This window comes from Gossypium raimondii, chromosome 11 (genome assembly GCF_025698545.1).
Source record: "Gossypium raimondii isolate GPD5lz chromosome 11, ASM2569854v1, whole genome shotgun sequence".
Lineage (NCBI taxonomy): Eukaryota > Viridiplantae > Streptophyta > Magnoliopsida > Malvales > Malvaceae > Gossypium > Gossypium raimondii.
In genome coordinates this window covers 47,139,790-47,154,098 of record NC_068575.1, presented here as the reverse complement: position 1 = coordinate 47,154,098, position 14,309 = coordinate 47,139,790, and the positions used below count along the sequence as shown (strand labels likewise).

At 32.6% G+C, this 14,309-nt stretch overlaps 1 protein-coding gene across 1 annotated transcript; it reads right to left on the bottom strand.

Annotated features, from left to right (window-relative positions):
* Positions 1-434: 434 nt before the first annotated feature.
* On the bottom strand, positions 435-6,938 carry LOC105803526 (hypothetical protein). Its single transcript, XM_012635754.2, has 10 exons — positions 6,521-6,938; positions 6,044-6,128; positions 5,336-5,406; positions 5,158-5,246; positions 4,797-5,040; positions 3,866-3,978; positions 3,695-3,785; positions 3,455-3,583; positions 2,719-3,269; positions 435-2,549 (listed from the first exon to the last, which is right to left on the bottom strand). Exons 1-10 carry the CDS (start codon positions 6,713-6,715, stop codon positions 2,087-2,089), a joined length of 2,031 nt encoding a protein of 676 aa, XP_012491208.1. The 5' UTR covers positions 6,716-6,938; the 3' UTR covers positions 435-2,086.
* Between the last annotated feature and the right edge of the window lie 7,371 nt (positions 6,939-14,309).

Below are 14,309 nucleotides of genomic sequence, written 5' to 3'. Positions count from 1 at the left end.
TTGATTTGGAGATGGAGAATTCGAAAGAGGCTTGTTGAGCCAAAATGCTTTGCTATTGACATTTTAGTTATACTAGGTTTGGTGTTATGTGATAAAATTCCAATCAGCAAAATACATAAACCAGAGTTAAATTTTAATATCAAATAAATTATACTTAAAGAATATTTTTTTATTTAATAATTTTGAGAAGTAAAAGAAAATTTTGAGAAATGGTAAAACTTTGGGAGAAATTTGGTATAAAACTCATAGAGGACAAAATTTTGGAGAAATTATTTAGAATCTTAAATTTGATCCTCTCAAATGTTTAGATTTATGTCTTTACAAGCAAACTTAATCTGTACATATGAATGGTGCTAAATAAGATTTCATCACAAGTTCTGTTGCAAATGTTTTACTTTGTTAATAAAATATTTTTTGTTCAACCAAATTCAATATAAACAGAAAATATATAGTTCAACTCTTATTACAGGCAACCATTACAGAACTCCTTAATATTGTTGAATAAAAACCTACTTGTTAGCCTAGGGAAGTGGAGTCTCAGGCTTAGATTAGCCGAAAGATGGGTATCCACATGTACGTATATGGTACTTGTTTATGTAGTATACCTATTTTACAACGAAAGCCTCTTACTCTTAATTAGAAAATGGAATATAGCTACACTTACAGAGACAGGAGAGGACCCCCCTACAATTTAATGCTTGTTTGAAGAGATGCTATAAAAACTACCCAAACGTTACTTTTTGACTAAAATGTTTAGTTGCAGTAGCTATGGCAGCTTCAGGGCCACTTGGTTGTGCGGTTTTTGAGAATGAATTGGTGCATAAGGACAGCAGAAATCTTAAAAAGGATTCACACGAAAGCTCCTCCTTGTATTTGCTCATCTTGGTCTTTGACAAAAACTCCCAATGGACAGAGAAGATTTAACTGGTGTTTTTGCTTGCTTGATTGATTTGAGACTAGATGGTTTACTATGTCATGTTTGGGGGTTCTTAAACCAAATATTTGCTTGAAGATCAAGCTAATATTACTGTGGAATTCCATTATTGAAGACAAAAGTCTGGCTCAAGGTTGACGAACTAGAAGCCACATGGCCTTTTTGACTGCTTTCTTAGTGGTCGACTCAAGTTGCTGCGAAACCATGCGTTTGACAAAACTGTTCAAAAATACACATACCATGCTTGGCTTTCAAGATCGCTGAAACTTCAATTCTCTGTTGTGAAGGCTTTTGTTTGACCGAGAAAGCCCAAGGAAACTTCACTGTGACAGCGACTTTTATTGATAACTGTTCTGAGAATTTTCTTTATTCAGATATAATTTAGTCCGCTGTGGAATGATTAGCATGTGTAGAAAAAAATGCCACATCAATGATCAATCATTAACAACTTAATCTATATCGGATTTTATTATAATCCACACCTTAATCTAGCTTGGGATGATTCGAAACATGCTTTTTGAGCCACAATGCTTTATTATGGACATTTTTACATTCTTGGAGAAGAAAATTTGGTTCCAAAAGGGTGCCTGTATTCATATTCTTATTTTTTCTAGGCCGGGAATTTTCATAAGCCTGTTTAGAACAAAAATTCCCAAGCATACAAGGAATTATCAAATGAAATGAGAGCCAACATCCATCACAAAAGGAATAAATAGATAGATATTTAGTAATGGATTAAAGGAAAACACCTATCTCATTCTGTTCTTAATCATGTTATGTCATGCATGAAAAATGCCCATAATCATTTGGGAATGTCCCAAAATAGATCCACAAAAACTTACGTTTGTAAATCAAGAACTAGGTAAGACTAGTCAAAATTGATTGCAGGCTTACTCGCAGAAAACACGATTGCCTTCCGACGAAGCTTCAATTATATGATACATCACCGTGTAAAAGAGCTTAATATCACTTCTGATGGATTCGATTAGAGGCCCGACTCACCGGAGTTTGAGAACTGGTGTAAGGCACCTTGCTTCTTCATCTTGACTTGGAATTCAAGACACTCTTGCTCACTCTAAAATATGTACACTGACACTGCAATGCTGGTGCCGCATTTTTGGAACTTGAACAAAATATATAAAGCTCCTGTTGTCAATCACCACCATCTTCTTCTTGATCCTCAAATTGAGATTCTTCTTTGAGGTTTATATCTTCGCCTCCAGCATCATGACTTCCTGCATGCTGAAGAAACAGTCTAGATGATGATGGATCATTTTCATCAATATCCTCCTCGTTGTCCTTTTCATTAGAGCTTAAATTCTTTTCACCGTCCATCCAAGCAGGACAACGATGTACCACACCAAGAGCAGCGTGAACTTGCAAGTGCACTGAAGGGGTTGAAGCATTAGACAATGTTTCACTAGGATTAGGCCTCAAGCAAGAACATTCAGGGACTGGATGTGAAAGTAAAGATGAAGATTTTGACTTATTTGATGCTTCGATCAATCCATCAATTAAAGAGCTCCGCATATGTCTTCGTATTGATGTTAACCAGGAATGGTTTGCATGATATATGTGGCCGTGAATTTGATCCAAAAGCCTGACAACTTCTTTCCTGTGTTGAAAAAGCATACAATCAATGCATGGTGAGAGCATGTAACCTTACATGACTTGATAGACGTTTAAAAAGAAATCACAACTGTCATTAACTTGCAACTAAATCATACATCCCTAAACTAATTGTGTAAATTCAAGCAAACGTGTCTGGTCAGAGAGATGCTTACCTGTCTGGCCTGTATGTTTTAGATGCAGCAGATTGATACAATCTGTGTCCCATAACCAGACTGGCAAAATTTGGATGTCCCTTACCATCACTATCGAATCCAGGAATGAAAACATCAGCTTCAACAGCAACTGTATAGTCTATGGCTTCCCATAGTAACTTATGGGCATTAGTCCTCAACTCTACAACTGTACTTTCAGGCTCATTGTCACTCTCAGCAACCCAACCCCACCACCCTTCAATATTATAAGTCTTGGGTCTAGCAGGAGGAGGTGGGAGAGGACGAGGACGAGGACCAGAGTTTTTCCAAGCATCAAGCTTTGTTTCAACCTGAGCAGATGGAGGAGCCCTTGGATAACTTTCATCGAGGTTAGCCTCGCGACCGTAAATTCTACTCAGCTCCCAGCTTGTGCTGAGGGAAGTCCTATCAACAACATTTTCAAACAATCCGTGAAGTGGGATCAATGTCCTCTGGCCTCCAAAAACTTCACCTCCAGACACATATATTATTGTATCCCATGAGTATCCATATGCCCGAAGAAGAATACCAACCTGTAGAAAGACAAGTGACTTCATTCAACATCTCAAGTTTTCTCAAATTTTCTCTCCTTATCCAATGGAATGACTACATTAATTAACTTTTTATGATGTGTTAACATATTTGGTTTCAAACAATAAGATGAGCATAGATCTGAAGCTTCATAAGTAAATGAAGTTCATCAATAAAAAATGACTACCTCTTCTGGCGTCAATGGGCATGAACCCTTGAGACGTTGCTTAGCAGAATTTACTGAAAGCTGCCCTTTTATTATCCCACGTTTTCTCATCCAAGCTCTTCTGTGCTGAATGAGCTCAGCATGCACATCCTTGGGTAAGCTCCAAAAGAGAATAAACATGTCAAATGATGGGCAATATTTGAAACAAAGGTTCAGTGAGTAAAAGCACCAATGGTGCCTTCTGAGTATAAAAGCAGGTACCTGGAAGAGTTCAGAACAACCGTGATAGGCTAAAGCATCTCTTGTCATACCGGGATCAAAAGCAATAAATGGTCTCCCAGGAGCCCTTAATCTTAATTGATAACAACATATTAGGGAAAAAAAAAAGAAAGGAAATAATATTACATAATACAATCATGGTTAGCTATTCACCTATGCAATATATTAGTTGCTAGGTCCTGAACATCCTGTCGGAACCTCAGGGCATGAAAAGCAACCCTACATCTAAGACTTTGATACTCTTCAAGATCCGGTGGAAGAATTGCCTAAATCAGATACGGAAAATATTAGCAACAATCACAAATTCATAAAGAAATTAAAATTTGTGTATAATAAGGCATTTCAACTTCAATGCAGCAATATTCACATTAGTCTTAACTACTAATCTGAAGATATCAGTAGCACAAAATGTCAGTTAAGAGACCTTAAAAAGTCTGACGCACAAAAGGATGAACAGTAAAATGGTTACCTAAATGCAGTTTAAGCAAAGCACTTGGTGTTTCAGGAATTTAACATGAAAAGCAAGATGTACCATGCTCTACATAACAAATCTGTGTAGCTAACTTGGTAAAAGTCTTTTGAAATTGTTCGAGTCAATAGAAAGATGATTAAATCAAGTCTTTTGAATTGTTTCAACCATTAGAAAGAGAATTGTATTCCTGATATAGACGTAGCACATGACATAAATGTAGGTCACGCATTGGTAAGAATGCAAGTGCCTAAGGGTCAAACACGACAAGACTAAATCGAGCCTATTAGAGAAACCACCAAATGCTTAACAATTATAATTGATAGATGAGAAACTAGCAAGGTGCTATTAACCTTCACCACAAGAATGCATGCCCTCAATATTTATCAATTTTAACAAAAGAACAACATGGATACAAATTGATCTAGAACACATGCAAATTAAGAAACCAAGAACAGATTTAGTGCCTAACAAAAATAAGCATCATTAGAAATAGGAAAAATGCGCTTAACAACTATATCTGACGTAAAATTTGAAAAGGTGATATTCGAAGTTAAAAATAAAATGTTTAAAGTTCAAATCAAAGGTCCACAGAAAATTGGCAACTGCAATCACCTGCAAGCATCCACCAGCAGAAACAACTAGTTCAACTACAGAATGCTTGATCAAAATAGGGAGCACATTGTGCAAATAATAATACGGTGAAGCTGCATACGGCACTCTAAACACTGGGATTTCCTTATTTCTCCTCGCTGATTTAAGGCTTTTAGGAAGGGTTTTCACAATATTAACATCTTTTGCTAAAGCCGCCATAAACGTTTCCTCATTATATAGGTAGGCAAAACTCTTGAACTGTGAGCTGCATCAAACATATTACAAATATAAGTTGATACAGGACAAATTACTGATAAGTCAAATTATCATATGATCCAACTCCAAATAAGAATAGAAAGCAGTACTAACTATCAAAAGTCACCTGATTCCCTTCTTGCTAGTTGTTTGTTGGATCTCTGGAACAACTAAAGTAGCATTCAGAAACCGAGAAACCGCAACCACATCACATATCTAGGATTCAAACAAAATCATTACAATTCCAACTACATATATAAGATAACTTTACCCATAAATAATAATTTTCACTATAGCACCCTTACCGAGCTCCTAATCTCATGGAAACCACCTTGTATTCTGACAAAAATGTACCCACTTGACTGAGCTCCAGGATCTGTCGAAGGCACACGTATAATAATACAACCTTAGTAGGAAATAACAATTCTATGCTTTCAAAAAGTGGATTAAACTGCAACTTGCAATAGACACGAGGACATGATAAAAATCAGAATCTGTGTTTTCATAAAGACACATACACCAATAAATTCATCAACATTACTCTTAAAATAACATAAAGTTCAACCCTCTCATTCTACAGGTTGCATACATAGAGTAGTTTGCATGTGAGGATAAGAATTAAAAGACAAGGGGAAATTCTAGGTGATACGATGGAGCGAGCATGCCCACGGTTTCCATTTTAATCTCTCCAAAAATCTGAGCGGTCAATCGTAAACAATCAAAGCTACTATAAGCCATCGAAAACCACTCAGTAGGTACTGTTAAGGAACTACATCACATTTATCATTGGAATTGTATCAAGATGATGGTTAGCAGTCACAGTAATTTTTATAAGGAAAATAAAAGATCTTAAATCCTAATCATTCAATGCTAGCAAATTAACCTGAACATCTATTATCTAGAATTTGGGAATGAAAAGCATGAAATGTCATGTTTTTTTTTTTTAAACAAATGACTAAAATTATTGTGAAACACATAACTGTCAAAAATCAGAAGTGGAAATCAGAGCTAACCTGCGTAGTATCCTTTAGTATTAGCATGTGGTTGCAAAGATTCCAATTGCCCAACAGGACCCCATAGTCTTCTATACAATGGGCTCTGCACCAAAACAATAGAAGAAGAAACCCTAAGAAGCCATATGTGTTAAATAAAATTAACAAACAAAAACTTACAAAAACAGTTTAAAACCAAATCAAATCGGATCCAAAGTACAAATTTCAGCTCACCTTAATGAAAAGAAACAAGTAACACTAATCTGGGCATTTTCAGTTAACCAAAATGGATCCAAACAAAACTCCCAAAAACAATACTAAAACCCCCAAGTCCACATGTCCAAGAACAGAAAAGTGAAATCACCAAGAGCAAAATGTTTCAAAAAACAAACAAACAGACAAATACCCTGAATGTAAAAACACGTCAACAGAAAATAATCAAATTTAGAAACAAGAAAATGCGAAACAGGAAAAGCATATAAAAGAATCGCATAGTACCGTTCTCGAGAGGTCTGTAGCTTCAAAAACAGGTCTCCAGGAGAAGATGGTTATGGAAGACTGGTACTCGGAGAAGCCGTCTTCAGTGAATCTGGCTAGCAAGAAGTGCACAAAGAGTGAAAAAACTGACAAAACTAAACCAACCAAACCGACCCATTTCATCTTAGACTTCAAAAAAGCTTTCCCTTCTTTCATTTTTAATAATATTCTTTTCTTTCTTTCCTAAAACTCAATGGGGTATTTGCTTTCTCTGTCTAGAAACGGAAGAAAGGTTAAAGAAAGAGGAAACTGAAGAGAACAGAAGGAGAGACACCGAGAAAAGTCAAAATACAAAGCAAGAGAGAGAGAGAGAGAGAGAGACTGTAAATACGTGTGAGAACATGTGTTGTAGTAAAAAAGAAACTGAAGTAGCAGGGGGTGTTTAATTGGGTTGTAACTTGTGAGAGATCCGACATGCTATTACAGGGAAAGATTCTGATTAATACTGCTGCTCCACTCTCTTCACCTGCGCGTGCTATTTTTGGAATTAACTCAATGAATATGAGATCGGGATGTAGGATTAGGATGCTTGTTTGATATCATGCTGCCACATTGGGTCTGATTTATGAATAATATGACGTGATTTTTTTGGTTCATTTTTTTATGCACTTTTTTTGGTTCATTAATGTGACGTGAAGTGGGTCTAACTCCTTTATTTGTAGGGTACGTGTTAATCCATTCGAGGAATTACTTATCTATTTGATTTGATAATTCCACTTGGATTAATCTCATTGATTTTATTTATAAAATATAAATCTTCATTTAATTTTAATTTTAATTACAAAAACGTAAAAATATTTTTAAATAATAAAACAAATTATTTATACTCATTTTAAGAATAAATTTTGTTTTTCGTAAATCAATTCCAAATTCAAAGTAAACAAAAATATGATGATTAGGATTCTAAACCCTAAAATTATGAGTGAATATAACAAAAATATCCACTTATTAAATAAATTTATATTTCTATAAAAATTTAACTTAACTTTTGCTAATAAAGTTTAATAAATCTTCTTCGAACAATAAACACTTAATAAATGAAAAATCTTGAGTTCTTTAATAAATATCCATGTAAATTCTTATATTATCGCATCGTTATTGATTAAGATGGTCTAACTTATCATGCCAACTAACTAGTGTATTCGGACTAGTAATCTTTTGATTTACTATGCACATGATTCAACAATACTAATGTATACTTCTCATTTACCATCGCATGTGATTAATCATACAAACAAATATACTAGCATTGTATCAAGAAAATACAAATTTAATAAGTTTAGAGGTAGTTATAGATGTCGATTTGAAACACCCAAACATAAAGCATTAGTCTCAATACAATAAAATCAAAACCTACATGCACTTGTTGCAAATAAATTTTATCAATTTACACAATGTACACAAATAAATATTTCATTTGTTTGGATATATATGCAAAATTAAACAAAGCAAACATACCATAAATGCACAATAACTAAAAGTTAGAACATAACATGAAACTATTAATTTGAATTCCAACACCAATCTTATTATCTGTCTCTACATTATTTTCATTCTTCACTATTTGGTGGTGAGCAAAATTATTATGACTACCCCTTTGACGATTATTATTAATGTCCACGAAACCAACTAAAAATTTGACTAAGGCAAGTACACCTATCAATTAATAGTATAGCTACGATAAGTACAAATATCGTTCCCATGAAGACTAAAAGTACTAGTAATTATCGTCTTTCTATTATGTAGCCGATAAATTCGAATGATTGATTAAAAACTAAAATTAACTAAATTTATTAACTAATGAGCACAACAAATAATAAATCATGAAATAAACAATTAAAGACCAAGAAACAAACAATACCCAGGAAAGAATTCACCTGGATTTCATCTGTCACTATTAATTTAAATTACGCAATTTCTTTACTTAATATGTTGATCCGTATAAATCCCTAAATTATGTTAATATGTCTTTTGAGAGTAAGGGCAACTGACTCTAAGTTGATTAATGAAAGTATGTTTTTAATTAAACCCTCTATTATCACATTAACTCGATTTATAGATTCTCCTATTAGATTTGACTTTAATCTGGTAGATTTATGTTGTCTTTTTTCTAGGATTACATGCAACTCCACTCAATTACGCAATATTTACTCTTAAATAGGGTATATTTCTCCTCTGATTTAAGCACATCAAACATGGATCAATAATCTAGAAATATTAAACCAAGAATTAAGCACACATAATTGAGAACAAGAAACTAAGTATTTATTGCATAAAATAAAACTCAAACGACAGAATTCATCATAGAGTTCATCTCCCCTAGGTATTTAGAAAATTAGTTCATGCTTACAAATAAAAACATAAAAAAATACAGTATAACCACAAGAAATAAAGAAACTCATGATAATCTCTTGAGAAATCCAATGCGAATCTTCAATCTTGACGAAAATCTGCTTCAGAATCGAGTTCAATGATGTTTTTCGAGTTGTTTTTTTGAGTATTCTATGATACTCTCACCTATCTTTTTTTTTTTGTCATATATACGTCTTAAAATGCTCGAAAAACCTAAAAATCACTTTTTTCCACAATTCAAAAGGTTAATAAGTGAAATCAACACGGCTTGCCACATGGTCGTGTGGTAGTCGTGGCTCATACAGCTATGTGGCTAGGCCGTGTGGAAGGGGTCAGCCTCTGTAGCTCTTGTACCTTGCTCTGATTTTTTGGATTTCGCTCATTTTTTGCTCATTTTACTCCCAAATGTTCTTCTAAGTATAAAAATATGAATTTAAATGATTAGGAGCATAAAATTCACAATTAATATCGAATAATCACTCAAAAACGCATTAAGAATGAGATTAAAACATGTTACTTTTAGCACTTATCATTTATAGTTCCACCTACCATGTCCACGATTACATCTTTTGAATTTGTTATGTATTGCTATATTCACTTCAGAGAATGAAGCAGATCCGGTAAGACGAACTTTATGATTTCATTTACTTATTTAATAACTCATTATTTTATTCAAGTACAAGTAAACAATATTTTTCACATTATTGCTATTGTAGGAGCACATTTAAAACATGAAAAGTTGAAAAAGTTTTCTAACAAGTTCTTATCAGTAATGCTCTTCCCATATAATGTCAATTTGAGAACTTATCCTAAATACTACAAAGTTACATTAACTCACAATTTTAAAATTTTACAACTTCAAGTGCATCAAATTGTAACGAACTTTAAATAAAATTATCATATTCCAATGACCATATATTTCTCTTAAAATTATTCCACAAATTAAGTGGATCTTTTATAGTCAAATATTCAACTTTCAACCCTCCATGGAGACGGTGACAAAGGGAGATCACGACCAAAATTCAATTTAATAACAAAAGTGATAAATATAATTCAAGAACTCAAACATTCTCTATCCTTTCCAAAATAAAGATAGTATCCAAGTATCATGCATAATATAATTCAATATATGAATCTTTCTGTGTCAAAAGAGGTAAATACTCATAGTAAGAGTAGCTCATATTAGGGGTGAGCAAGATCAGATTCAATTCAAAAACTTGATAAAAATTTTAAATTTTGAATTAAATAGTTCAAGTTATTTGAGTTAATCGAGTTATTTAGATAAACTCGAATAAAAATCAAATTTTTCGGTTTAACTCGAATATAAATTATACAATTCGAGTTATCTAAAAATTCGAATAAGAAAAGACAAAACTACGTTGTTTTGATAAATGTTTACCTTTTCTAAAGTTAAAATTCAAAATCGTTAAGTTAAAATGCAAAACCATTATATTGTTTATGTAGTTAAATAATATTGTACTTCGTCAACTAGTTAAATAATTGGTCCATGTAAACGTAGCATTGAGTATATATACTAGGATTTGTTAACTCGACTTGAAATTTTTTGACTCGATTCGATTCGATTTGATTTGAAAATTTTTCAAATTGAGTTCAGTTGCTAAAATAGAATTCGCCAACTCAACTAACTCGAAATTTTTTGACTCGATTCGACTCGGCTCGATCAAATGCTCATCCCTAGCTCTTACTGAATATAATCTTTTACTTATTCACATTCTCAATACAAGATCCATTATATTGAATATCTTTTAAAACTAATGCATTAATCATTACAAATTTTGTTCTTTTAGATATTGATATATTAGCTCTTCTAGAGCTTTAAACATGTTGATTTATTTCAGTATTGAGATTGATTAGAACATAATATATTAATTATCACAAATTGTATTCCTTAAAATATTGATATATTAGCTCATCTATAGCTTTAAAATAATTTTGTATCATCAAAGATTTGTTTGTTTTATTACCAAACAAGAACAATGCTGTATTACAATATGTATTTGACAAGTGATTTTTCATATCATATTAATAACATGAGTTATCTTCTTGAAGTGTTATCTTGTGAACTCTCATTGTTTTTGTTCTCTTCTTTATTACTATATTTCCACTTCTAGTGGTTTATTATTACGCCACTTATTATGTCCATGGTAGAGGTGTTCATGGGCGGGCGGTTCGGGCCGGCCTGAAAAATTCGGCCGGGTCCTAGGCCGGGCCGCCCGCCCAAAATATGGGCCTATAATTTTGCCCATGCCCGCCCGAAAAAAATTCATAAGCCGGGCCCGCCCGCCGTTTTAAATAAATACCAAAATTTATTTTAAAATTAAAATAAAATTAAAAAAGTATTTTAAAAATATTTTAAAATTAAAAAAATTAAAAAAAGTATTTTAAAAAAATTTAAAAAAATTTTAAAATTAAAAAAATTTAAAAAAGTATTTTAAAAGTATTTTAAAGTTAAAAATAAAAATAAAATATTTATTATTCGGCAGGGGGGCAGGTCAAAAAGTGGTGCCCGAGGCCCGGCTCGTTTTTTAATCGGGCCTCGTTTTTTTGCCCAAGCCCATATTTCGGGCCTATATTTTTACCCAAACCCTCCCATATTTCGGGCGGGCCGTCGGGCCGGGCCGGGCCGCCCGGCCCATGAACACCTCTAGTCCATGGTTATATCATTATTATTTTTTATGTTTGCATTCACTTCGAGTAAAAGATGTAATAGGGTGAACTTCTAAACGTCCTAATATATTCTTTAATAGAAAAGGATCAATATCACAAATATCAATGACTTCTCAATGTTTTATCGAGAGACATCCACTTCAAACTATTTCTATTGACTAAAATCTTTATAATTCAATAACTTCATAAATTTAGCTACGGGTAGGAAACCAATATAGAGACAAAATACTGCCTCACGATTAGAGGTGTCTATGGGCCGGGCCGGGTTTGGATTGGGCCGAGCCCGGGCCAAAAAAGTGGTGCCCGAACGGGTCGGAATTTTTTTGCCCAAACCCATATTTCAGGCAGGCCGTCGGGCCGGCCGGGACACCTCTACTCACAATACATACATATAAATATTGTTATGATAATATAATTTTTTAGCATCAGAAAAATAAACCAATAAGATGAACCAAAGAAGATCATAATTGTTTTATTCATTAGTAGAACACATAGTAATTGAAAAAACTGGTTGAAAAATAAAAACTTCTTACCAAAATTGAAATTTACCTATACTTACACAATATTAAGAACAAGAATTAAGATCCATTGAATCTTTTAATATCTTTAGCATCATACAAATAAAACAAGTTAATTAAATAAATCATAGATAAAATAATAATAATCTCAATATAAAATATTAAATAAAAATTTCTTGCAAATCCCTTCTTCTGGTGGTTGTCTTCCTTTTCCTCTCTTCCACGTTAATTATGTTATACATTTCTTTGTGCGTCTAGATAAGAATATATTGGGAGGCCAGAATGGTTGAAGTTAGTACCTCTCTCATCGGAGGCATAGGTTTGAGCCAACCTGTTGCTGTTGGTTTTATTTTCTTCAACTTGATCCCATAGGATTTATATTCTTCTTGCAAAAGATGTGAAAAAAAAAATAGCTTTGTGGTTAAGGAAAGAGGGAGTAGATGTAGGAGATAGACTCAATTCCCATTTTGGTTGTTTTTTATTGAAATACAACTAATTGGCTTTATTGGTTTCTTTATGCACAGGATTTAAAAGGTTAGTGCACTTGAGCAGTTATGAGTCTTAAAAGTGGGGTTTGGATGAGTGATTAGACGCGGTGAAGTATATTTAGTTTATTTTTTGTCTTGTGTTATAGTATACAATTTTATTGTTACTGCTATTTTTACATTAACCGTAAATAAATATACATCATCCAAACTAAGCCTTAGAAAAAAATAAAAGAAGAGCAATTTAAGAAAAATCTTCCTATGATAAAAATAAAAATCGACATAAGATAACCTATTTTATTTATTAACATATATGTTTATAATCATTTTTAAAGCTTATATTTATAGATATAAAACGATAAATAAAATAAGATTTTACTTTTATTAACTATTAGAATTCTAAAATAAATTAGACTTAGACATTTATTTAATAATATTTTATTTTATTTTATTTATAAGATTACAACGTCTCTTAAACACTTTAAATTTAATATTTAATTTAAAATAATGTGTGATGCTTATTAAACAATAAAACAATGTGAAGTAAAATGTTTCTCATGTTAAATTTTAAATTTATCAAAAAAATACATTTCATATTTCATAACTTAAATATTATACTTAAATTTTCTATTCTTATTTTTAACCATTAAATTTATGAAAGAATACTTAAATAAAAATATATTTAATTTTCAATAATTTGGTTGAGAAAATTAAAAAAGAAAAAAAAGGGATGGTGTGAAGGCAGAGTAGGTATGTGGGGACATAGGATAGGCGGAGGAGTTTGTGGAATCTGCCACTCTCAGCCTTAGCTTGATTGTATTGGCCAGTGGGAGGCGTTGAGTTGAGCTGTCTGTCTGTCTGTCACGTAAAAAAGGTAAATTATGTGCAGAGGAAAGAGAGCACATTTATGGTTATTGGTACAAAATGTGATCTGTCTTTTCACTTTGAACACACTTTGCTCAAGGGATAATTAATAACTGGGTGGACTTAATTAATTTATTCAAGCTACTTTTTTTTTTTTGGAAATTAATTTTCTGCAAACTGGGAAGCATTCCAAATTTAGTGCTGAGGTATAGTAGTATGACTATGTACCATGTTCATTCAAGTTGTAATATTTGTTTATTTAAGTCGATGATTAAAATATTCATCGCTTCATAAGTGTTTTAAGTTCAAATCGTGTTAATCACATTGCTCTCTTATAATTCAAAAAAAAATTGTTAAATTTCTTCCGACCTGGCAATTAACATTATTGGATTTTGCTTCTAGGCTTCTACCTATACTATATTATACATAGAAAACCTAATAAATGATGAATTATTACCTTTTTTGCATTTTTAAAGTGCAATATTATTACTATTAAGAATGTGTTTGGATGGACGATTGGGTACGATGCAGTGTGTTTAGTTTACTTTTTATTTTATGTTACAGTATCACTATAGTATTTAATCTCACTGTTATCGCTGTTTTTATACTAATCGCAGGTAAATATTTCGTGCATCTAAACTTACCTTAAATGATGTGAACTAGTCGCTAGCTGGATTTTAATTATACATATCTTTGTTTAAGGGTGAGTTTGAATGGACGGTGCGTTTACCTGTAGTTAGTGTAAAAACAGCAGTGACGGTGAGATTAGATATTGTAGCGATACTGTAGCGAGAGACAAAAAATAAATCAAACGCACTGCACCACACCGAATTGCCCATCCAA

Bases quoted from the DNA above. Each gene is read 5' to 3' on its own strand.
- LOC105803526 (XM_012635754.2), bottom strand. From the start codon at position 6,715: ATGAAAGAAGGGAAAGCTTTTTTGAAGTCTAAGATGAAATGGGTCGGT. The intron at 5,407-6,043 runs GTTAGCTCTGAT...TGCCTTCGACAG, and splicing joins TACTAAAGGATACTACGCAG to ATCCTGGAGCTCAGTCAAGT. The intron at 3,270-3,454 runs GTAGTCATTTTT...GTCTTTCTACAG, and splicing joins GCCCATTGACGCCAGAAGAG to GTTGGTATTCTTCTTCGGGC.